We start from the raw sequence: 25,901 nt of genomic DNA, 5'->3' as shown, positions 1-25,901 counted from the left end.
GTACAGCACCCGTACATGGATGTAATGATTATAACGCCAGCACTCGTCTCTCAAACGAGCCGGGACTGAAGCTGGAACTAGAGCACTCCGGTCACGGAGTGCGCTCAAAACGAAACAGGCAGATACGTAAGGAGTACTAAACCACGCAGATGGGTAACACGTTCCCCCCGAGATAACACCGGGCACCCGGCTAAACGCGGCCAGAGAGACAGCAATAGCCAGCAACATGTGCAGATGATACTCGGCCATTTTATCAGTGGGGAGAACCACGTGTTAAATGCACCCAAAATGGCCACAACATGCTCTGTGTTCTGTTCCCTGATAGGCCGATGCGGACCGCGCTCTCTCTTTGGCTAGCCGAGTGCGTTCCACGCCGGTGTCTTGCCTGTGATTGGTGGGTCTCTCGCACAGGCTCACAGAGTCAGGGAGAGTGCAGGGCGGGGACTGTACATCTTGTCGCCAGTGGATTGGTCGGTGGGCGGCACGTGACGCATAGTCTTTATTAGCGCCTTCTCTAGAGCCCCGCGACCAGTCGGTTTTGTGTCACAGCCATCTCGTGTCCTCCAGAACAGCACACAGACACGTGACCTTTCCATCCTCGGGAACACACCGCAGCCGACATGGTGAAACTAGCTAAGGTAATATGCATGCGGGGATAATAGGGGCAGCTGGCCTACCATCTTTTTATTTATTTTCGGTAAATCACAGTGCTACGTTTTCGTATTATTGTCTGTACAGACAATATTGTCTGTACGCTCCGTGCGCGCAATGCGGGTAGCGTTGTGCGGGCGCCGCGGCCTCGTTCGACGGGGAGCTGCCGCTGCGCATGCGCCTTACGGCGCTGTGTATGGAGCGCGCGGTGAACGACAGTGACGTCACCGGGCCCCGTGGCTCCGCGGTTTCCTGCGTGGGAGCGTCGGTTGTGGGGTTGCTCCACGCTCTGTTCGGGAGGCCGCGCACATTCGCGAATTTTTTACGCATGTGGGCGTAATCCACGGTCGGTTCTGTCATAAGTCATTCCTCAGTTTTGTGTCTTAAACAGGGCTGTGGAAGGTGGCGGGGCTTCCTGGGTAGAGCAGCTACCAGCATGCTTAGCCCTAGTTCCCCGTGGGGTTGGGGGAATTACCTTACCGGCGCCATTTTTATTTCCCGCGAGCCGAGTGATCCCACGAGAGCACGTCCCCCACGTCTTAACTTCCGCCCAACCCCCCTCACGCACGCCTCCCAACCCGCGTGGTTGCTGCACGTGTGTGTTTGTGGAAACGATTGGGACACGTGTGGAACGGATCGGGTTCCCCACGTGGCCAGGCATGTAAGAGAACGGGTGTCCGTACGGGCCGCGGTAGGACACGTGTAGGAAGCGTGCTGAGTGGGCACAGGTTGTCCTGACCGCACTACTTTAGGATCGCTCTCACCTGGGGTGAGGCCTTGCGTGAATGATCGGGTTATCTTAATGTAGGACAGGTGAGGCTCAGGCTCATTGTCACGTGTGTGCCAAGCTGTGGGTAGTTTTTTTTTTTTTTTTCTATAACCCTTATGTACTGAGCAATGCTTTGGGGTTTGCAAAAGTTACTACAGGTGTTTAAAGTAATCGATAAAAGTAACACTGCCACAAAGATTAACTTTTTGTAAGTTTTTTTTGTGTTTTTTTTTAATTTGATTTTTTTTTTTTTTTTACTTAGGGAGCGAAAATGTTACGTAAACCGATGAAAGCTGCACCTCCAAAAGAGGTGGAAGATAGTGAGGAGGATGAAGAAATGGAGGAAGAAGAAAGCAGTGAAGAAGAGGTAATGCAGCATGTGTTATCTTGTGTTACATATAAAGTTGCCATGCTGCCCACACTACAATGTTAGGCAATGAATACCCATGTGGTTTTGTAAGAAAATAAGGTTAGCTTCAGCTTGTGATTTCCCACACTACTTCCTATGTCACGGTAAAGGAACAATGTATTTTTGAACAAAATGGCATTTTACACATATATGAATTTATTGCTTTTTCACAGATTACATGAATCGTAATGTGTGTACACGGTGCAATTTTCTCAATATCTCTCAGCAATATATTGCTTCAGTGTATCACTTTCCTCACTGATTTTGGCTGACAGTTACAAGCAATTCTGTCTTTAAATGTATTTTTTTTAACATCTATTCATACTTGCTTACCTGACCCTCTCCATGCAGGAGAAAATGCTTGGTTCCTGGACTTCCCTAGTAATGTATGATTGCCAGCACCTGTGGTGAAACACCTTTACCTAACTCCCCACAGGTGGTGGCAATCATACATTACCAGGGAAGTCCAGGAACAGAGCCTTTTCTCCCGCATGGAGAGGGTCAGGTAGGCAAGTATGATTCTATTTTGAAAGCAGGTTTTTTTTTTTAACCGTAATGGTAGGCACATGCTCCTTCGATCATTAAGTGTTGTCTGCGGGAGCATCCTCTTAGCAATGTATGGGCCACGGTGCACAAAAAAAACATGGGTGATGTTGGTCGCTCAGCAACCATTTAGCCAACAATACTGCCTTAAATCGCCTGTGCTCAGGGCTTTCTACATTGCATAAAATGGACTTATTCCGATGGTCATAAAAATGCAGTGCAATCCTCATAGTATAGTCTGCTTGATACAATGGAAGTGTTTGTGGAGTATTGTATGTGATTTCCATGAAACTGATACGACGCCAGATTGTCTGCTACTTTGCAATAAGGAATGGGTACTCTACATGGCAATCTTAATGGTATTCTGTCTAGTACACTGAATGTAGTTCTTTCCGCAGCCTTGTCCGGTTAAGACTCTCCATTCTTTACATAAATGCTGACTGAGTTATTTATATATAATTTTTTTTTCCTTCCAATGGTTAAAACCTGTTAAAATGAAAAGCATCCATACAGATGGAGCCGCTCATCAGCACCTTCTGGCATGCTGATTGCTAGCAATCCGTCAGATACGCGTGCACGCCCCATTCTCAGCAGTGGATGTGCGGGCATGTGATGCTTGTGCGTCCATGTCTGCCAGCTCTTGCCATCCACTGGATGGAGCGCTTATGGTATCAGAGCCTGGCTTCATCTGTGTGCCTAACGCTATTATCATACTGTCTCCTATATCCCTTTCATTATGCAACTAAAACCCTGGTGATTGCTGGGTTGTTGCCTGGCTGCCTTGTGTCGAGGTGCTGTCTGAAAGCTCCAAACTGAATAACCCAGGTTGACCAACCTGGCAATTCGACCCATGCTATAAGAAGGCTTAAACCCGAGTCATCATTTGTATAATAGTGTGAAAGCGTCAGACCCAGCGTTGCAATGTGAAAGCAGAACATGTATGCTTTTTTTATTGCACTTGGGGAAATAGGGGCGATGGTGAAAATGCCTGTCTTTAGTGTAAGATTAGCTTGATAGGTAAAGGGGCTTAAGGTTGACTATTAAGTGTAGTCATTACAGTGCTCAACATTATGTGAACGGGGGCCTTTTTGTTTTTACCAGAAGAAACTGTCTTTTTTAGGGGCTCTTGGTGCAATCAGAGTACACAATGTAATTTTAATGATTGTGCTTGCTTAGAAGGTCTACTTTTTCTCCACTTCAACAGTTAGAAGTTCCTCCAAAGAAAACACCAGCCAAGAAAGCAGCAACTCCAGCTAAAACAACTCCAGGGAAGAAAGCAGCCACTCCAGCTAAGCCTGCAATCACCCCAGGAAAGAAGGGAGCTACTCCAGCTGGAGCAAAGAATGGTAAACGGGCAAAGAAGCAGGACAGTGAAGATGAAGAGTCTGGTATGTTGAGATTGGACTCAGTGTAGTTTAGTGTTAAAGAAAAATATTTGGTGGTTTTCAGCAGCTTCTAACCTGCTGTTTGCAAACACCCCCCCCCCCCCCCCCCCCCTCTCTCACAATTTTTCCACTAGATCAGTGCAGTATAAATTATTTAAGCGTACATGTGTTATTTGCTCACAATAAATTTAACACGGATGGCTGAATGACAGTGCTTGTAGGCAATAGCTGCTCTGGTAACAAATGGCATTAAAGGATCTTGCTAAATGTGGACTATTTTCCTGTAGATGAAGAATCTGAAGAAGAGGCGGGTGCCAAGAAACCAGCTGCCAAAAAACCCATAGCTAAAAAGGATGAATCGGAGGAGGAAGATGACGAGGATGATGAAGATGGTAAGTTTAACACTTCAATATATGACTTGAACTGGAACAAAACGAACGTGGTATAGTGTTGGCACAGATGATGAATATTTTGGGACTTAATCCTGAATAACATGTGATGATAACTACACCTGATGTGCTATGGAGAGTTTCATTAACAGATATATCCAGTTAGTCAATTTTGGCTAGCTGAAGACTTTATTTCCATCAGCAGTATGCTCTATCACAATATAATTTTGGTTTTACTTATGACCTTAATGTTTTTTAGATGAGTCTGAAGAGGAAGCCCCTCCTGCCAAGAAACCAGCTGCCAAAAAGCCTGCAGCAAAAAAAGATTCTGAAGATGAGGAGGGTGAGCATAATCTGTAGATTACCTGTGAAATCCCACTATTTATGTATGAAGATAGTCTATATCTTTGTTGCATTTGATAAGTGAATGCTACCTTTTTTGATGTTCCTCCCTTCTAAAAATGGGGAGGAACTCTGCTAGTATTCTGTCCTGTGTGTAATAATTATGGTACTTTATTTTTTTTTATTTCCAAAAACGGATTTGTATTTAGACTAAAGGTGCCTATACACTGCTGCAATGTTTCGCAGCAGTGTACGGCCAACCAATACCCCGCGATCCATCACAATTGTGATGAATTGCATGCGTCACTGCTAGCTGCAAGGAGGGAGGTACGGCCAGCAGGTCCGATGCGCACAGCACCGCACTTCGGATCTGAGGGGACAACAAACTGCTGATTCGTTGAAATTGGCTCAGTGTATGGGCACCTTAACTTTCAATCTGGCCGGGACAGGGTTGAATTACATAGAATAGCAACGGTTTCCAAAATGGCTGCCTTGTTTAACAAAAGTGTTCATAGTTTATTTCCTTTGTGTCAAACTCATGGCCCTCCAGCTGTTGTGGAACTACACATCCCAGCATGCCCTGCCACAGTTTTAGCAATCCATTATATAAAATCTGTGGCAGGGAATGCTGGGATGTGTAGTTAGACAACAGCTGGAGGGCCATGAGTTTGATACCACTGGTTTAGTTCTATTGGGAAGAACAAACTATTAATGTGGGATCCAGTTCTTGTATAACTGGTATTACAGTAGTTATTCTGTCAACATCCATACTTAAAGCTGCAATGATAATCAGATGAGAAACACATCTGGTTACTGCCGCTGTACCTTTTGATGTCAAAACTGCTGCCCCTTGTCCAGCATCTCTTCACTTGTTGAGGACCGTTGAATATAGGTGCAAAGCTGGACTTGGACAGTACAGTAGCAAAAGTCATTGGCTATTATACCTGCTTTAGATTATTTAGAACTGAAGTAAAAGCTTTGAACACTATTTTTAGACTCTGAGGATGAAGTAATGGAAGTAGCATTGCCTGTAGCTAAAGGAAAGAAAGCTGCTCCTGTTAAAAAGGCTGAATCAGATGACGAGGAGGATGACGACGACGAGGAGGAGGATGACGACGAGGATGATGATGAAGAGGAGGATGAAGATGATGACGAAAGTAAGTTTAAAGAATATATTTGCACACTATTGTCTGTCTTTGCCCCCCGCCCCCCCAAACTCATCGTGAGACCTCATGGCCCCGTGCACTATTTTTTGTTTGATAGTTGACTGCATTATAGCATATTTTGTTTCCTGATATGTATAGAATAGTAGTTTTATCCAATTTTCAGTCATTCTAAAGTTCTTTGATCTGATATGAAAGTTCTTAATTTAATGTCATACCTTACAGAAATGTTAGCTATTTTTACATGTGCAGAAGTATAATATATAAATGTGTATGCACTACTTATTTCCTTTTTCTACTCCAGACACTGCAGCGGAGTCTGTAAAGCGTAAAAAAGAAATGCCCAAAAACACAGGTGCTCCTGAAGCAAAGAAACAGCGAAGTGAAGGTATAAAAAGAACCTACTGTGTGCATGTTGAATCACCGCTGTATGTTAGTGATATTCCTAGGCAAGCTTTGATATTTGCCAGTTACCATTTAACCCCATTTCCTTGAGATCCTTGATCTTCTAGTCAAAATGTGTCCCTGCCTAGATACAGAATGCTAATTGTGCTGCGGCTTTTCTGGACTTGCAGGCATATAGTAGTTTGCGTATTAGTTAGAAAGTATTAGTTAACACCTGGTGTGAACATTTTTTTTTAATGTTTCCTTACTAGGTTTATCAGTTTACGTTGCAAATCTGAATTCCGCTAAGGACTTTGATGAACTAAAAGATGCTCTGAGGGAGGCGTTTACCAAAAAGAGTTTATCTGTCCAGGATGTCCGTATTGGAGCATCAAGGTGAGTGTGATGTGGGGTTGAGAAACATACGAATGGCGTACTAGACCACCACCTCATTTGCCTATCTTTTTATACCATAGGAAATTTGGCTATGTGGAATTCGCTACTGCAGATGAGGTGGAGAAAGCCCTCAAGTTGACGGGGAAGAAGGTTCTTGGTTTTGAGGTTAAAGTGGAGAAAGCAAATTCCACTGCTGACAAGAATAAAAATGCTGAGAATAAGAAAGGTATTTCATTCTTTCCTTGGAATATTGGACAAGTTGGCCCATCAACATAGATTGTTTTAAATACCATACCTTGGTACACTCTAATAGCTGATAAGCTTTTTGTACCCACAACATTTGCAAAACAAACTGGGTGCAACTGCAATGTATAATTTTTTTGATTAACATAACAGATTTGTGCATGATTCTCCTGTTACATTTCTAAATAAAAGGGGTGACATTCTATTATCTAAAGGATTACACTGATCATGTGCTTTGCCAGATATACCTGGATTTCAATAAATACAGATCTTATTGCACCAGTTATGCTGTATTTTATACCAGATATCTGGATACTACTGCAACTCATTGGTGCTAGAGATGCCTAGGACATTGCCTTCCCCCTCTTTCACCTGTACTCCAGGTTAAAAAACTGCTCACTGGCTTTATTACTGAACTTTTTAATTCATATGATCCTTTATTTTTTAATTTCCCAGAGAGAGACGCACGGACCCTCTTTGTAAAGAATTTCCCATATAGTACAACTGTTGAGGAATTGCAGGAGATCTTTGAAAATGCCAAAGAAATTCGTCTTCCTACTGGACATGATGGATCAAGTAAAGGGTAAGTTGTTACACGATTGTTCATCAAAGTAGCGTGCTAATATTCCCTTGGCCGTAAGTTTAACTAAACTATTCCCATGTAAAATGCTGTTATGTTGTGACTTGGCTTTCTGTGTTCCTAAAGCCCCATCTGTTCCAACTGTCTAGCAACATGTCCTACTTCATGCATGTGACCGTACATGCACCTGTCAAATGTGCATATTATAGTATCTGGAAACTTACAGGTTTACATTAGTCTTGTGTTCTGTAGAAAAAATACTGCCACTACTTTAAATCTGTTACATGCATCGATTTTTGGCTACAAGCAAAATCAAATCCACATCAAATGGTTTTTAGGACACTTTTGGGTACTTGTGAGTTATCCGGGCTGCCGATTTTTTTCATCGCGCCCGAAATCGTGGGCGTCGGTCGTGGCAGTTATAAGGAGCCGCGACGCGATGCCCGCGATTTCCCATAGACAGTAATGTTAAAAGACACGATGGACCCGATTTCCGACCCGATTTCCCATAGACAGTAATGAAAGTAATGTTAAAAGACGCGATGGACCCGATTTCCCATAGACGGCAATGTTAAAATAAAATGACAATGTGAAATTGGCCAATATGGGCATTTCACATTTGATATGTTTTAAAAAAAAAAAATGTTTCATGGCCCCCCACCACCGTTAACGCCACCCCGCTATTGACGCCAACCCGAAGCGTAGCGAGCCCGCGAGGGGCGGCGGTACGCGTCCTCCGACCTTTTCATACCCCTACTATCCACTAGGGCGTGGAGTAAGAATAGAATAGTGTGGCGAGCCACCGAGCCCGAAGCGTGGCGAGCGGACGCGGACACCTGTGAAGCCCGCAAGGGCACGCGGATACCTGTGAAGGTATCCGCGTCCCCTCGCGGGGCTCGCTGCGCTCGCCACGCTTCGGGCTCGGTGGCTCGCTGCGCTCGCCACACTATTCTATTCTCACTCCACGCCCTAGTGGATAGTAGGGGTATGAAAAGGTCGGAGGACGCGTACCGCTGCCCCTCGCGGGCTCGCTGCGGTCGCCACGCTTCGGGTTGGCGTTAACGGTGGTGGGGGGCCATGAAACATTTTTTTTTTTAAAACATATCCAATGTGAAATGCCCATATTGGCCAATTTCACATTGTCATTTTATTTTAACATTGCTGTCTATGGGAAATCGGGTCCATCGCGTCTTTTAACATTACTGTCTATGGGAAATCGGGTCCATCGTGTCTTTTAACATTACTGTCTATGGGAAATCGCGGGCATCGTGTCGCGGCCCCTTATAACGGCCACGACCGACGCGAGGCCCCCCATTTGGGGCTAAATCGCGGGCATCACGTCGGTCGGGTGTCCTTAAGTTAACTAAACCTAAGGACAAAATCGGCAGCCCGGATAACTCACAAGTACCCACTTTTAAACTGCATTCGATTCGATGTGCGCTCCCGTTTTTCTCAATCGAAAAATCTACTGTGCAACCAAGAAAATATCAAATTCGATCCAGTAAATTGAATGTGTACAATGTACCATGAATGTAAATCGAATTCAATATCGAATGCAAAAGTACAGATCTAATGCCAAATTGAATAGCTTTACATTTATCTTGTCTATTGTTAGGGACCCTCATTGAACTGTATAGTGAAGGAGATTGTAGCATTGTCACAGCTTCAGTATTTGGATCTTGCATTCGTGATGCAGATCACGTTTTCTCATTTAATTCCCTGCTAGAAGAGTACTTGGCAAAAATGTGTTCTAGAGGGTAATCTTCTGAAGTTAGGAAAGTCTCCTTGAACTTGGGTATTTGCATGGCTTCAGTAATGCTTCTAAACATTCAATGACATGCACATGTTTTACACCTGTGCTCTACTCTAGAATTGCATATGTGGAATTCCACACTGAAGCCGATGCAGACAAAGCTATTGAAGAAAAGCAAGGAGCAGAGGTTGAAGGCCGTGCGGTATTCATAGACTACACTGGAGAGAAGAGTCAGAGTGCTGGAGCGAAGCGAGCAGGACCACCGCCAGGTTAGTATTTTGATTTAATGATTTCTATGCACTCATACAGTATCAAACATGGATGAAACTACGGCTATAGTGATGTATTGGTACAGGGGCCAAGAAACCAAATTTGTTTATTTTCCTGGTTTCTCCCACTTGCACCCTCCACATCTATTGAATGAACCAGTAATAAGTTAATAACCTTCTGGCTTTAGCTTTCTCAAATGTAGTAGTGGTCCTTCGTGGATATGAGACTCATTTTGGACCTCGGCACTTGCTAGTGTTTGGTAATTGGTTGGAAATTATGACTTGCCAATTCTGGTAGTTGTGCTGGAAAATTTCCGTAGTAAAGTTCTGATATTTTTTGTTAGTAAATAAAGTCAATTAAGTTTGTTAAAAATATGATAGACTTCACATATATCACAGGAAGCTAGAAGCGCGTATGTATACACTATGCACTAAAAGTAAAATAGGAAGGCTAAGGTAATAAGGCTATTAGAAGCTGGGTAAAATGAATCTGTTTAGGATAGATGACTGATGGGATTGTGGGGGGTGGGGTGGAGGATGAATATACTATAGAACCTAAAAGGGTACCGTTCACGTTAGCCACGATAAATAATAAAACTAAGAAAACGACTAAGGAGAAGGATGTCTGGATGCTTTTAATATGTCTAGTTTGTAATTGTCAACTGTAAATACGAAGATGAAGAAGTGTTAAGGTCTATGTACACTGGTACTCTTTACCTAGAAGGGCGGGCATCACATGTACAAAAAAATTGCATGCGATGCGACCGACGCGATTACCGCGATTGAACAATGTTAAATGGCCCAATTGACCTGATTTTCCATAAGGAACAATGTTAAATGGCCCACAGAGGCCAAATAGGCACCCTGAAGTGTGAAATGGCCCCCCCAATTGTTAACGCCACCCCACGATCAATGTCAACCCGAAGCGTGGCGAGCGCAGCGGTACGCATCCTACTACCTTTTCATACCCCCACTATCCATGTCGGCGTGGAGAGTGGAAAGTGTGGCGGGCGCGCTGTGGGCCATTTAACATTGTTCCCTATGGAAAATCGGGTCAATTGGGACATTTAACATTGTTCCCTATGGGTAAGGTTAAAAAAAAAATTCTGATACATTTTACTGTTGGAAGACCTAATTTTAACCTTTTTATTAGTTTTAACATGCATTTTTTTTTTTTTTTTATAGGAGAAGCGAAAGTTCTTGTCGTTAACAATCTGTCATACAATGCTACAGAGGATAGTTTGCAAGAAGTTTTTGAGAAGGCAACATCCATTAGAATACCACAAAACAACCAGGGTCGTCCAAAAGGGTAAGTGTCCTTGTTTGTATTAAATCTCATTTATATTTTAGAGTACTTTTGTAGGTTAAGGTTATGTAGTTTACATATAGTAAATCTCATGTTTACATAGTCCAGTATTTATAATATGGATTTACAGATTTATTAGAATTAAGCTATGAACATAAAATTAGTGACTTATATCTGCACTTCAAAGTATTGTGTGGGTGAAGTGTAATATGGGAATGAAGGCTTGTCTACCATGTTTAAGCAAAACTTGTTCAACTTCTTTACAGGTTTGCTTTTGTAGAATTCACATCTGTGGAAGATGCAAAGGAGGCCTTAGACTCATGTAATAACACAGAGGTTGAAGGCAGGACAATAAGGCTGGAGTTCAGTCAGGGAGGTGGCCCCCAAAGTGCTGGAGGAAGAGGTACAGTACTTTTAATCTAGTTTATGCAGTGGTGTTGCTGGAAATGATTATGGGTAGGTTTGAGAATTTCTGATGAGATTAAGGTTTCTCTGTGTAGTCAAGTACTGATCCAGCATATACTATTGGACTTGAGCCATTAATGCTGAATGTGTACTTGTCTAACATTTTTTCTTTCATGATGTAGAATGTTACAAAACTAACAATTTATTTATTTTGTTAGGATCAGCACAAACAAAAACACTTTTTGTCAGAGGCCTTTCTGAGGACACTACAGAAGAAACCTTAAAGGAAGCATTTGACGGCTCTTTAAATGCCAGAATAGTTACAGATCGGGACACTGGTTCATCAAAAGGGTAAGTGTTGGGTGTTCTTTATTTACAACTTTCAGATGTATGTATTCATTGTTCCTAGCATAAAGACTGAGCCCTCCTCTAGCTTCTCACTGAGCACTGTCCAGCCAAATGTATGTGGCTGTAGATGGATTCGCACGAGAAGAACATTAAAACGCATATTTTGGCATGTTTGCTCTCAAATGAGGCTTACACTGCCCAATTGCGACATTCTTGAAACAAAATGAAGATCGGATTATACCATGTTACTTAACCATTGTTTGAAAAGATGCTAAATGTGTTTTATTCTTTCCAGGTTTGGGTTTGTAGATTTCTCTTCAGCTGAAGATGCTAAAGCTGCAAAGGATGCAATGGAGGATGGTGAAATAGATGGAAACAAAGTTACTTTGGACTTTGCAAAGCCCAAGGGTGAAGGACAACGAGGAGGTGGTGGTCGTGGGGGATTTGGCGGCCGAGGAGGTGGTGGTCGTGGAGGATTTGGAGGCCGAGGTGGTGGTCGTGGGGGATTTGGCGGTAGAGGTGGTGGCCGTGGAGGATTTGGCGGCAGAGGTGGTGGCCGAGGAGGTGGATTTGGAGGTAAGTTGTGTTTTTTGGGTTTGAAATTTGATAAAGGGTCTCGGATAAAATGTTCAAATTGATTTGGTGTTAACGTGTTGTTTTTATTTTTTTTTATCTACTTTAAGGTAGAGGAGGTGGAGGAGGATTCAGAGGTGGAAAGAAAATAAGGTTTGATGACTGAACGGTTTGATTCCCATGTCTCCAAATATCAAGCCATCTCCCTTAAATGAATGGACTCTGAGGGCCAGGGGGCACATTGTGTTCCCTCCTCCCAAACAAGTATAGCATTGGCAGAGCCTTCTATGTGGACATTCCAATGTGGAGACATACCTTTTTCCTGTTAACACCTGGACACGTCATTTCATGGAAGATGTATGACTGCTTGACTATCCTTACAGACTTTTTTTTTTAAGAGTGTGTGTGAAGAGACCTTGTCCTGAACTTGTCAACTTATGTTTTACCCACTGTACAATTTTTTTCCCCTACAAATCCTGTAGTATTTTGCTGTAAATGCAGAATGTTAATGGTTTGTGCTTCAGCAGCTTGTCTTCAGATTAAAGGACCTCATCTGGTTACATATTAGTAGAATGGTTTCCAAATATTCTGCGATTACGGTGACTTATCAAGTGTGTTTAGTACATTTGATTTTAAGTCATTAATGGCATATGTGTTGTAAACTAAAATTTGTGCACACTAGTCTTTGTTCATTTGATCAATTTGTTAAATTGTGTACATGACTGCAGGTCTGGGTTATGGTCTTTCTAGTTACCTAATGGGCAAAACAGACAAATCCTGTAATGCATCAATGTAGTCATTAACTATTCAACCTTCTTATGACCCTTAAAATGCCCATTGCAAGGAAAGTGGTATTGTGGGCATTTTATTCTCTAAAGAAGGTGCAATTGTTAAGTGACCCAAATGTTAAATAGATGTTATTACAATCTGAGGACACCAATAAATGATTGGATCCCAATTCCACTGATTGTAAACCTTTGCTTTTATTAAACACTTCCAGGGTAATAAAATGGTTTCTGGCAGTTTGCAGTTGAAAGTTACACTGACTGGGTGATATTCAAATGGGCATTTTGTGCCGTAAATGGGGCTCTTTAAGCACATCACCAATTGACTTGGCACACTTCAGCTTGCTGCCTTAGGAGGCCATAAGCTGAAGTGTGTGCCCAAGGCTATTGGTGGCCTAATTACTGCAGTAAATCAATTGTTCCCTTCAAATTGACCATTTCTTCTAGTAGTCTGTTAGTGTACTTGTGTTATGCTTCTTAAATTTTTTTTCCTCACATTCTAAACTTCATTTAATTAAAACTGCAATGTTTTGTAGAATGCATTTATATATAATATACTTTCCATGTGTTTTGCTCATATCTGCTTAAAGCCTTTGGATCTGAGTAGAAATGAGCTACATTAAAAGTGCAGCACCCATGTTGCAGTAATGTTTATGTGTAATAGACTATTCCTGTTTGTTAGAAAACCTTACTGCTGTTTTTACACCTTAGACTAGACCAGTGGTTCCCAACCCTGGTCCTCAAGTACCCCCAACAATGCACGTTTTCCAGGTCTCCACACAGTCACAATAATTCGCTCCACCTGTGGATCTTTTAAAATGTGTGTGAATAATGAGTGCACCTCCCAGGCAGTGTTCCCTCTAAGCTGTGCGCGCGCACACAACTCGACGAGCTTGCGCGCAGACATTACAACAAAGCGACAGTGGTCCCTTTTTGCAGTTATGGACTCAATGTGTGTTTCACGCATTAACTACATTGTGTGCTGTGTTTTGAATGTTTAATTGTTTAATATAATTTTTAAGTAAAGTTAACACAAATGCTGAACGTAATTTTCCAGTTATATATAGGTGGTGCACAAAAATTTCAATTTCCTTCCAAAATTGCACTGCCAAAATCTTTTGCCGCGCACAGCCTTCATAAAATTAGAGGGAACATTGCTCCCAGGTGACCTGGAAAACATGCACTGTTGGGGGTACTTGAGGACCAGGGTTGGGAACCACTGGACAAGACTAATTTTTTTTTATTTCAATATCCGACTCCTTATGCAGTAGAGCTGGAGTAGCCAACTCCAGTCCTCGAGAGCTACCAACAGTGCATGTTTTCCAGATCTCCTCACAGAATCACAAGTGACGTAATTGGCTCCACCTGAGGATCTTTTAAAATGTGTTCATGAGTAATGATTACACATTTGCAGCAGCTAGGTTGGTATCTCTCGGACTGGAGTTGGCTACCACTGCAGTAGAGCATTGATGGTGGTAGACAGGTTTAAGTCCTGTAGCTGTGATGCTCTGCATGCTGGCTGTTATGTAAAATTTACTAGTATGCTATGGGGGACTCGCATGCATAACAAGTGTGCAGAGCGATGCTAGATCGCTCAGCACAAACAGCAATGTTTAAAGCTGAGTGACCTGTCAACTATCTGAGAGAACACTGGATTACTAGATCTATGGTCCTGGCTCAGATTGCTCAGAGAATGGGCCTACAGTGATCTTTATCCAATCAGTAAGAAATGTCTAACTTTGTTTAATACTACACCTTACAAGTAACTGTTGTCAGTCTTATGTGTAGGGTGAGCAAGTGTTTCCATGGTCCTGTACAGTATGTTCTTTTTTTTTTTTTTTTTACTATACAAGATGGCAAGTACCCCATAAAATGAGTTTGCCAGTGAAGTAACCTGTTCAATTGCTTACCATGGCAATATGATTGTGTCCAGAGAATTCATTTAGCAATGCTATTAATATCTTTCACGCACAGCCAAATACTGTTTTTTTTACATGTGCCTATCAACATGGAATTACTGCTTTTGTGAAATTATAAAACAGGGTTAAGTCGTAGTTCAATGACACTGCACTTACCAGTTCCAACAATTTTCCCAGGTCTCATCTGAAAGACATTAGTCATAGGTTTGTGCAGGTACAGCCTCGTTACCTAGGCTAGTGCCAAACCAGCCATTGGCAATGTTCTACTGCAGACTGATTTCTGTAACTACATTTTTATTGAATTGTTGCTTTTGTGACAGTCTCCTGCCTAAACTACATGAATGCAGAGTGCACACATGAAACTGGGTATAAATTAGTGTTCACACTAGGAATTTTGTTTTAGGTCGTTGTGCCTCCCATCCAGCGGCCAATGTGAGTGGCCCTCACCCTGCTGTGACAGTGGGCACCTGGAAGAGTGGACATGCTTTTGAGCAGCATGTCTGTTGGGTGGGGTTGCTGCTGGAAGAGCTGAGACTGGATCACAGCAGAAAAATTGAGCGGCAGTTTGTGTGGAAGGTGCACATTAAAGGGGCAGGATGTGTTTGCAAATAAATAAACCCAGGCCGGGTGCAGTACCCCTGCTAATAGCTTAACGTTTAACACTATGACCAAATTAGAAATTAATATATTGCTGAATTGTATGCAAGAAAATGAGGTACAATGTGGCAGATGTATGAAAGGTCATTATGGTGGAGAATGGGTATCAGCGCATGTTATGTGCACTGATACTGCTTCTCCCCCATGTATGATGTAACTAGCACACCTGTCCATATCGGTGCTGCTAGCTAAATGATAGCAGGCCGAATGTATGAACGTGCAGCATCGCTGACCATTCTGCATGATGCTGCTTTTTGGCTTCGCCGGCAGCAGGCTGGCAGCGAAGCCCTATCTAAACAGCAGGGACAGAGCTGTCCCTGCGTTTAGCTCTGGGCTGTGCTGGGGATCTTGCGTGAACTGGGTATGCGCTGTCGAGCTAGCCGGGGGACAGAAGACAGCGCATCAGTGTAAACTGATGCGCTTTCTTTTTCGGGAGACATCAGGGGCCACAGCCATTACAGTGGGTAATAGGAGTGGGAGAGAGCACCCTAGAGGTTAAACTTTAACTGCTTCCCAGGCAGCCGAGCTCCTCTACCCCACCTCCAGGCCAGGAAGCTCAGTTTTTTCGGGTGCTGGCAGGAGCCAGGTGCACCTACTAGAGGGGCTGCTGTTTTAGCAGCCTAACTTCATTTTTATTTTACACTGACTGCTGTCAGTGACAGAGCAGCAGCACTGAGGGACTGTAAAGACCCATGTGCTGCAGGATCCATCACCCGGGTCCGGCGCTGCATTGCCACTCATGGGTGGGGATCACAAGTGCAGGGCACAGTGAGTAATGCGCTCCCCACTGGGAGCTAGCTGTGGCTAGCAAGCGGTCGTCCGGTTCGCCGCCTGGACCACCAGGGTAACTTGTTTGTGCTGCATGAGGACTCAATCCCTGGTGGCCATTTGCTAGCAGGGGGAGAAGGCTCCCCCCACATCAGCCTCTCCACCCGGGGACAGTAAGCAGGGTACTGTGTTTATCACACAGTTACCGCCATTGACATCCCTTCCTGCCCTCCTGCTGCATGTGAGAAGGGACACGGGGGAGCTCACAGCCACCCGGAGTTCCACTTCTTCACTGCCAGGTCACTTGGGCAAGTCCCCCCTGTACCCCTCCCTCGGGACCCCGCTACATTTGACAAGAAGAGAAAAGTATGTCCTGATGTGGTGCACCTACTTGGACTCACACGAATAAAAATTAGCTTTTATTAGACAATTTTTAAGATAGCGAAGTATAAAAACACACAAACAAAAAACATGTACGTGTTTAAAAAACGGCGGCTCTCTAATCCCACACTACGTTTGGGCTGTGAATGGTATTGATACAGGTATAAGGTAGCCGGCACCTCTAGTAGTATTATACAATTTTATTAAATATCTGGGTGTCTATCGGCTGTGATCCCCTGTGTACAGGCGCGTAGATAGATAGACATACATAGTGCAAGCCAGATAGACATACAGGGATACTACTTCTGTCAATGTGGCTTGCACCATAATATTGTGTCACCCTACGGTTATATTATAATCACACCCAAGCTACGCGCCTGTACACGGGATCACAGCCGATAGACACCCAGATATTTAATAAAATTGTGTAATACTACTAGAGGTGCCGGCTACCTTATACCTGTATCAATACCACTCACAGCCCATACGTAGTGTGGGATTAGAGAGCCGCCGTTTTTTAAACACGTACATGTTTTTTGTTTGTGTGTTTTTATACTTCGCTATCTTAAAAATTGTCTAATAAAAGCTAATTTTTATTCGTGTGAGTCCAAGTAGGTGCACCACATCAGGACATACTTTTCTCTTCTTGTCAAATGTGTTAATTTCCAGAGGTAGCACACCCCCCTTAGTACACATTACAAATCTTCAGTGTACATAATATATTGGGGGTCCACCCACTATCCTCGAAAATTATGTGCGAATAGTAATCCCCTTTGTAGACCCCGCTACAGTAAAGTGCTCCAGCCAGCCTTTGTTGCTGCAGAGCCATTGTGCCATTATTGCATTGCATTCTGCTATGCTTGCCTGCATTGTATTACAGCATGTGTAGAGGGACACAGAGCTGATCAGCCAGTCCGGTGTTCCGATCTTTCACTGCCGGGCACCTGACCAGTCTCCCCTGTACCTCAGTCTCCTCAAAAACAGCAGTCAGGTTAGAGTTCATGCCCCAAGTCAGCTATTGCAGCTGCAGAGCTCAGCCTCAGTGCAAAGTTGCAACATTGTATGGGTCTATTAACATATGCCTAATACAAGCAATCTATGACTAAAGGTGCCCATACACGTTACAATTATTGTACAGGTCGAGTATCCCGTATCCGAATATCCGTTATCCGAATTATTCCGAAATACGGACATTCCAGAAAGTGAAAAAAAAATTTTTTTTTGCTAAAAACTCACTGGGGACATTTGTAACAGCACTACTGAGGACATGATATGTAACTGGCACTATATATGTACAAGAAAATGATTGCTTGGCATTCAAATTCAGTGCTGAGATAGTACACACATTTTGTTTCACGTTTTGAAACCTTGTTTTTTGAACAAATAAAATATATTTGTGTGTATTTTATGTGGTAATAAAATATATTTGTGTGTATATTATGTGTTTATACAGCATAAATGCAAGATACTTCAAAATACATCATTGAAATATTAAAATATTCCGAAATACGGAATAATCCGTTATCCAAAATTCTCCTTGTCCCGAGCATTTTGGATACGGGATACTCAACCAGCTTGTATTAAGGTGCCCATACATATTACAATTATTGTATACAATATCTAATCTAGGTTTTGAGATGAGATGAGATCTAGTAAAAAAAAGTATGTGCAGCACATACTTTTTGTACTAGATCTCATCGCAAAACCGAGATGCGATATTGTATACAATAATTGTAATATGTATGGGCACCTTAATACAAGCTTAACACTATAACTGCCTGTCAGACTGTTGGCTGTACCATATATGCCTATATCATTGCAATATATGCATAGTACAATCTTACCGTGTGCTGCGTATAGCTCTAACACTTGTCAGAGCTACTGTATTAACTACCATATAGGCTAAATGTCTACGTCACTGCAATGTATGCCTAGTACACACAGGTATGCTGTGTTATTGGCACCATATAGGCTGCCTGCCTGCCTATATCATTGCAATATGTGCTTAGTTCAAGCTTACTGGGTACTGTGCATAGCTTTCACAGAAGTATGATGTGTTGGAAGTGCCATATAGGCGTCCTGCCTTTTTTATGGCATTGTTTGCCTTGTATGCTTGCTGTATAGTGTGTACTGTATTAACACTATTCCTGCTTGTCAAAAGTATGTTGTGTTCACGGTGCCTATAGATGCGGTTCACAGTGCAATAATACTGCAATACCTTCCAGGGGAGTCCCTGGGACTCTGGCGCTGATATCTGGTACATCCTGTGATGCTGGCCTAGGCCCCCATGACTGAGTAAAGCTTATACACAAGCTGATACAATGCGTGGGCGAAGCCCACAGCTACAGCCTCCTCTCAGGAGCCTGTTGGCCCAAGTTCTTTACTCAGTTGACGGTGCAGCTAGTAGACAAAGCTCTCATTTACACCGCCCCTGCAGCCTTGGACTAGCATCATCCTCAGGGTGTAACCCTCTTGAGTGGGTGCTTCCCTGTCCATCCTTGGTGGGTGTAGCCCCACGCACAGGGGAAGCATTCTGTACACACAGGTTGTGGATACCGCCGTTGTCCATACTCCTTCGTCAGCAGAGACAGAAATGAGGACACCTAGAAGTAGGATTGTCTAGAGGGGGCCGTCGATGGGGGAGCCTGTGATGAGGTCAATACCAACTCAGTCTTGAGGTGCCGGCCTTCATCTCAGCTGTCTAAGAGGTCCTTGCCCTAAATGACCCCGATGAGCCGCCTACACCTTTAGGAAGCTCCTTAGGTGTACTCTGGGTTTCTTCCGTAAATCAGTATACTTGACAACTTACAAGTATCTGGGTTTTCATCTGAACAATAAATTGGACTGGACTGATAATTCTGCTGCTTTGTATAGGAAAGGGCAGAGTAGACTTTATCTGTTGAGGAGACTGAGGTACTTTGGAGTGCAGGGAGCGCTCCTGAAGACCGTCTTTGACTGTGTAGTGGCATCAGCCATATTCTACGGAGTGGTCTGCTGGGGCAGCAGTGTTTCAACAGTCGACAATAAGAGACTTAACAGGCTGGTAAGGAAGGCCAGTTCTGTCCTAGGAATGCCTTTGGATTCTGTAGAGATTTTGGGTGAGAGGAGAATGATCAGCAAGATAACATAATTAGGGTTGGGATCATTTGGTCTATTGCATTATGGTAGAAAGTCATTAGGTCGAATCCATTAGGTCGACATGCTAAAAGGTCGACATGATTCTAGGTCGACATGGGAAAAGGTCAACATGATTCTAGGTCGAAAGGTCATTAGTTCGACAGGTCATTAGTTCGACAAGGTCATTAGTTCGACATTGTCTATGTCGACATTCACAAGGTCGACATGGGGTTTTTCACTGTTTTTTTACCTGAATGTCAACACAGTCGACATGGACACAGTTTAAAGTGCACTGCATCCCCTCGCTGCGCTCGCGATGCGTCGGGCACGGTGCCTCGCTACGCTCGGCACACTATTTTATTCTCCCACCACGCCCTAGTGGATGGTAGGGCATGAAATACCGCCTGTCGGCACATGTTGGCTCAAAAAACAGTGAAAAACTCCATGTCGACCTTGTGAATGTCGACATAGACAATGTCGAACTAATGACCTTGTCGAACTAATGACCTGTCGAACTAATGACCTTTCGAACTAGAATCATGTCGACCTTTTCCCATGTCGACCTAGAGTCATGTCGACCTTTTAGCATGTCGACCTAATGGATTCGACCTAATGACTTTCTACCATAATGCAGTAGACCAAATGACCGCATCCCCATAATTATTGGATAATGCTTCACACACTCTCAAAAATATTTTGACGGATCTGTGTAGCACTTTCAGTGATAGGTTGCTTCACCCTCGATGCTCAACGGAGAGGTACCGCAGGTCTTTTCTACCTGCTGCAATCAGAATGTACAACTGTCATGGTCTGTAGAGACCTACATGTTCTTAGATTCTAGATTTATATTGTTTGGACTTCTTATCTTATTTGCTATTTTCACCCTTATCTGTACTTGAACCTTGCTGTAACAATTGTAAATTTCTCCATTGTGAGATGAATAAAGGAATTCAATCTATCTATCTATCATCCGTTGGGAGATACCTAACTGGAAGTTTAGCTTACCATAAGTGGTTTCCCATTTACCCCCTTCCACAGGAGCATAGAGTCCCCTGGGAGACTGTCCCTAAGGTGGACGCACTCCTGCCCCATGCCTCTGCTTGGGTGGCTACGGCCTTAGTTGCCTTCTATTGAGTATCAGGGGACACTTTAACATGGGGGTGGCGGCTCTGGGCTGCACACACCTACTGGGGTCTGCGCTCTTGGATGGCCCAAACTCAAAAACCCTTTGAGGGTTCCTTCTTATTCGGGCCATAGCTATTAGATACTGTTTGGCAGCGGATATCCCTTCTGGGGGATTGCCAGCTGCCCTACAGTCCAGGATCAGCCATCCCCCCCCCCCCCGGCAGGTGTCTGCATGCCTGCATGGGGGGGCCCTGCGGTTTTTGGCAAAATAGGCTCAGTTCCATTCCCGCCCTCTATAGGGGAGGATTCTCTCCAGGGGGTTGGGACCCTACCACAATATCCGGCCCCAGAAGTTCACACAACAGTGCCTCTCTCCCTTTCAGGGTGGCTTCGGGCGGAACTTCACTATGGGGATGGCCTTTCGGGATCCACCAGTGGGCACTCCTTACCACAGAGGCTAGTCTCCGTGTTTGGGGGGAGGTCACTTGTCAAAAGTCATTCCAGGGTATCTGGACCACTCTGTAGGCCCAGCTCTCCATCATCGTCCTCGAACTGAGGACAGACTTCCGGGCTCTCCGCCTGACGGAACCCTGACTTAGGGATTGCCCAGTGCAGGTTCAGTCGGACATTGCGACACGGGGGGCCTATGTTAACCACCAAGGTGGCACTCGCTGTCAGCCAGCAATGACAACCATCCTGCATCTTTCAGTGGCTGAAGAAAAGGATCCCTGTTCTTTCTGCTATCTTTATCCTGGGAGTCCAATCTTGGGTGACGATCTTCCTAGGCCGTCAGACCCTGGATGCCGGCGACTTGACCCTCCATCAGGAAGTGTTTCAAATGCTGGTACCATGGTGGGGCCTAACCGGGGTGGCCTTGTTGCCCTCTCGCTATAACCACATATCTCCATTGGGCGGGTCCGGGTCTTATGACCCGGGGGGGGGCTTGCCTGGTGGACGCCCTGTCCAGCCCGTGGCAGTCCACACTGATGGCGCATTTCCGCCATTCTTACTCCTCTTACGAATGACTCGCAAGCTGAGGACGGCACGTTGATGGCGCATTTCCGCCATTCTTTCTTTTGCGAATGACTCGCAAGCTGATGCCAGAGGACGGCATGTTGATGGCGCATTTCTCTCCAGGGGGTTGGGACCCTACCACAATATCCGGCCCCAGAAGTTCACACAACAGTGGGAGTCCTATCTTGGGTGTCGATCTTCCTCGGCCGTCAGACCCTGGATGCCAGCGACTTGACCCTCCATCAGGAAGTGTTTCAAATGCTGGTACCATGGTGGGGCCTAACCGGGGTGGTCTTGTTGCCCTCTCGCTATAACCACATATCTCCACTGGGCGGGTCCGGGTCTTATGACCCGGGGGGCTTGCATGGTGGACGCCCTGTCCGCCCCGTGGCCATCCACACTGATGGCGCATTTCCGCCATTCTTACTCCTCTTACGAATGACTCGCAAGCTGAGGACGGCACGTTGATGGCGCATTTCCGCCATTCTCTTGTGAATGACTCGCAAGCTGATGCCGGAGGACGGCATGTTGATGGCGCATTTCCGCCATACTTACTCCTCTTGCGAATGACTTGCAAGCTGATGCTGGAGGACGGAACGTTGATGGCACATTTCTGCCATTCTTACTACTCTTGCGAATGACTCGCAAGTGGATGCCGGAGGACGAAACCACGTTGATCCTGGTTGCTCCACCGTGGCCCAGACGGATCTGGGTTTCGGATCTGCAGCCCTTGTCAGTAGCTCCTCCTATTCGCTTAACCCTGTGCACAGGCCTGCTCTCTCAGTCCACGTCTAACTCTTGGCCTTGAGGCACCTGGTATTGACGGGGGGCTTTTGAGACCTCCAGGTTAAGACCCAGGGGCTTTCACTCAAGAGTGATCCCCACCATGCTCAAGCCGAGGAAACCTTCCTAGACGGGGGTGTACCATCGCATATGGAGGGCTTATCTTTCCTGGTGTCAAGCTCTACGCTTCAAATTCCGGGACTTACTACCTGGCTTAGGGTTCTGTTCTGTTCTGTTGCAGAAGGGCCTGGAGGCTGGGTTGCATTTATCATCTTTAAAGGTTCAGATTTCGGCCTTGTACATCTGGTTCCATCGACGGGTGGCCCTGTCAACGGATGTCTGCACATTCCTGCAGGGTGTCTTGCATATCCAGCCTCCCTTTGTTACCCGGTTGCCCCATGGGATCTCTCTAGTCCTGTCGGCTTCAGGGCCCGACTTTTGTGCCCTTGCGGTAGGTGGACCGGTGTTGACTCGCCTGGAAGATCATTTTCTTGTTGGCGATAGCTTTGGCCAGGGGAGTCTCTGAACCGTCAGCTCTGTCCTGTAAGTCCTTTATTCTTGGTCTTTCGTTATGACCCGGCGGTTCTTTGTACCGTCCTCTCTCACCTGCCTTAGGTGATGTCCAGCTTTCCTGTCAACCAGGACATTATTGTTCTGGCATTAAGTCAGTACGAGGTTTCTACTGCTTGGTTCTCCTTGGATGTTGTCCGGCCATGGCGCATCTATGGTCCTTATTCTAGTTCACTCTTTCTGACAAAATCCTTCTTAGATGGACAAAACCATGTGCACTGCAGGTCGGGCAGATGTTACTTGTACAGAGAGAATTAGATTTGGGTGGGGTTTTACTTTAAAGAGAGATCTATATTGCAGTGTAAAAATAAAGCAGCCTTAAGATACAGCAGATGTTGCTATATTTTTTTTTTTACAATAACTAGCAGATAGGAGTTTATTTTCCTGGGTAGCTATCTTGATGGGTTAAGGTAGGGATGGGGAACCTTTGTCCCTCCAGCTCTTGTTGAACTACACATCCCAGCATGCCCTGCAACTTTTTTAGCATGGCTAAATTGCAAAACTAGGCGGGAATGCTGGAAAGTGTAGTTCAACAACAGCTGGAGGGCCAAAAGTTTCTCATCCCTGGGTTAAGATGTAGTCATCTGAAGTAAAGACCAAGGAAAAAAATACCCCAGAAAGGCAGTGTCTTTTTTTCCTGTCAGATAAGTGTATAGCACTGTGTCTTAAGCTGTATCCACATGGGGCGATTTTCGTCTAAGCTATTTTGAGGATTTAGTCAAAATCACTTAGAAGGCTTGATTGAATCCCCTGTGTACACAGCGAGTGGTACTTTGATTAGGTGCTGCAGTGTCTTTGGCTGTACATGCGGGTGCTGCTGGGGATGGCCGACTGCTTATCTTCAGCCCGGAACAGACAGGCACAATAGAACAGCAGCCTGCAGTGGAAAAATACCGCGGCATCCGAATGTAACATTATACTGTTCGCACGCTACCTAGATATGATTGCAGCGCATGACACGGAGATTAACTACTGCATTATCAATACTTTGGGAGTCTGCAAAGATTTGACAGCTGTCAATCATCCCTGGGGGTTACTACGCCCCGTTACCAATCAGAACTGTCTTGATGAGACGGATCAAATTTCATAGGACGCAGCAACTTTCAATCATACCGCGCCCACTTTAGGGAGGGTATTTAACAGCCTCAGTTTGGCCAGACGGGTTGGCCTTGAAAAAGCTGTTTGCGAAGCGTGCGCCGGCTAGCGGTGTCGCTCTCTGATCCTTACATTTACTAGGATGTATTTTGATTGATGTATCTTTATTTACAGGAAGCCCTATTAGACGCGCACTGATAGATAGTGTGAGGACAGCCTCACGCTTGTTACTGCGCAGCGGCAGTTACCTCTGAGTCGCTAGGTACCAGCTCACGGAGGAAGCTTTGCAGGAAATTGTTTCCCACCCCTCTGACATTCACCACTTGTCTTTGGGGTAGTATATCACAATACTCTCATTACCCGCATAAAGGGTTTGGGAACATCTCCTCCATATAGCGTTAACATATTGTTATTTACACGTGAACCAACCTATATAGCGACTCTGTCATTTGAGGTAAACTGCATTACCTGCTGTGACAGTTCAATACATGGTGTACATGTCATTTGTATATTGCTCTTTATATCATTAGAACCGATCTTGCACCGGTTATACTATTTTAATGGTATGCAGGACCTAGTGTTTTTCATCTACTGTTAAAAATTATTAAAATCATAATTTTTCTTTTTGTCTGCCAATAAACTGCTGACACCCAGTGTCGACTTTTCACCTACTGTGTCCACGAACACCTGATAACTAGACTATTTGACTACTATATTAACCTCACTCTGTAGAGATGAAATTAGATTCATCCCCATGAGCGATCACCACAATATTATTACCACCAGTCTCCATATTATTCCCGTTTTCGGGTAATTGAGAGATTGAAAAATTGTGTCTATTTTCTGTTACTCCTAAAGGGGTTCTGAGTCAAATTACTATTGAGAATTCACATCTTAGGCTGTCACTCCAAACTAGGCTTACTGGTGATAGGCGCAGATTTATTTAGCGCTACGTGAGTACCACCAGCCTGATAATAAATATTTGTTTGGAAGTCGACATTCCTATAAGTAACTACCTGCCCTGTCTATATTTATCAGGACCACAAATTGTGGTACACAATATTTCAGGCAGAATATTACTTGCCAGATATTTGGACATAGGCTAACTACCTACCTGACATTCAATTACTGGATATATACCTACTACATATCTGCCGTACGAGTACTGACACATAATGTCGACATTTCAGTTGATATACCCACCAGCCAATCTCTATATATGACTCCCGTTGTTGCGGGTAATAAAAGAGACCAAGCATTAATTCTCTGCTAGAATTTAGGAGATCAAGCTTTTCTGGCTATTTTAGGTGATTATTTTACTGTAAATCATCACTGATAATACACACCTCAGGTGGCCACCCATAACTAGGCTTACTGGTGACAAGCGCCTATATATCTAGTGCGCAGAAAGAATCACCAGCCTATATATATATTTGTTTGGGAAGGGATACACCTTAGGTGACGACATCTGTGTCGACACATGCTGATATTGAGGTATATAAGAGTCACCCCCTACTAGGCCTAACAGTGACAGGCGCCTATAGACCTAGTACACTGTGATTATTACTAGCCTATATTTCTGTTCGGGAGGAGACACCCTCTTAACCTATGACATCTGTGCCGACATACTTATTGTGGTTAACAGCAGTGCAGGCAGACTCCAACACACCATTATTGAATACCTGAAACACTATTTGTCCATAAACACTTCCTAAAAATTTTCTTAGGATTCTATTTTGTTCAGGATTACTCATCAGTGCGCTTCTATCTAGGGACTGT

At 44.3% G+C, this 25,901-nt stretch overlaps 1 protein-coding gene and 2 non-coding genes across 5 annotated transcripts; all 3 read left to right on the top strand.

The window, feature by feature from the left end:
• The first annotated feature begins 478 nt into the window (after positions 1-478).
• Positions 479-13,175, top strand: NUCLEOLIN (nucleolin multifunctional protein). 3 transcript variants are annotated; one of them, XM_083177464.1, is made up of 16 exons: positions 479-638; positions 1,683-1,787; positions 3,577-3,718; positions 4,045-4,149; positions 4,406-4,489; positions 5,484-5,645; positions 5,956-6,039; positions 6,308-6,431; positions 6,512-6,657; positions 7,131-7,257; positions 9,125-9,276; positions 10,462-10,585; positions 10,849-10,985; positions 11,206-11,338; positions 11,631-11,911; positions 12,019-13,175. In XM_083177464.1, the coding sequence occupies exons 1-16, from the start codon at positions 621-623 to the stop codon at positions 12,072-12,074; spliced, it is 1,980 nt and encodes a 659-aa protein (XP_083033590.1). In that variant the 5' UTR covers positions 479-620; the 3' UTR covers positions 12,075-13,175. The 3 variants fall into 3 exon arrangements, with proteins under 3 accessions (XP_083033590.1, XP_083033588.1, XP_083033589.1); XM_083177462.1 differs by having other exon boundaries at positions 3,577-3,760; XM_083177463.1 differs by lacking the exon at positions 479-638 and adding an exon at positions 1,440-1,464 and having other exon boundaries at positions 3,577-3,760.
• On the top strand, positions 4,210-4,277 carry LOC146065987 (small nucleolar RNA SNORD82). The gene has a single exon (XR_014472790.1). It is a non-coding gene; the product is annotated as a small nucleolar RNA SNORD82 (small nucleolar RNA).
• On the top strand, positions 11,024-11,098 carry LOC146065990 (small nucleolar RNA SNORD20). Its single transcript, XR_014472793.1, has one exon. It is a non-coding gene; the product is annotated as a small nucleolar RNA SNORD20 (small nucleolar RNA).
• Positions 13,176-25,901: the final 12,726 nt, after the last annotated feature.

The sequence above is a fragment of the Crinia signifera genome, chromosome 3 (genome assembly GCF_055691185.1).
Source record: "Crinia signifera chromosome 3, ASM5569118v1, whole genome shotgun sequence".
NCBI lineage: Eukaryota > Metazoa > Chordata > Amphibia > Anura > Myobatrachidae > Crinia > Crinia signifera.
Note: the sequence above shows the minus strand (reverse complement) of the source record. Positions and strands in the feature narration are given on the sequence as shown.

Excerpts from the sequence above, each read along its gene's own strand:
- NUCLEOLIN (XM_083177462.1), top strand. Across the intron at positions 1,788-3,576 it reads AAGAAAGCAGTGAAGAAGAG|TTAGAAGTTCCTCCAAAGAA; the intron begins GTAATGCAGCAT and ends CCACTTCAACAG. Across the intron at positions 10,986-11,205 it reads CCAAAGTGCTGGAGGAAGAG|GATCAGCACAAACAAAAACA; the intron begins GTACAGTACTTT and ends TTATTTTGTTAG.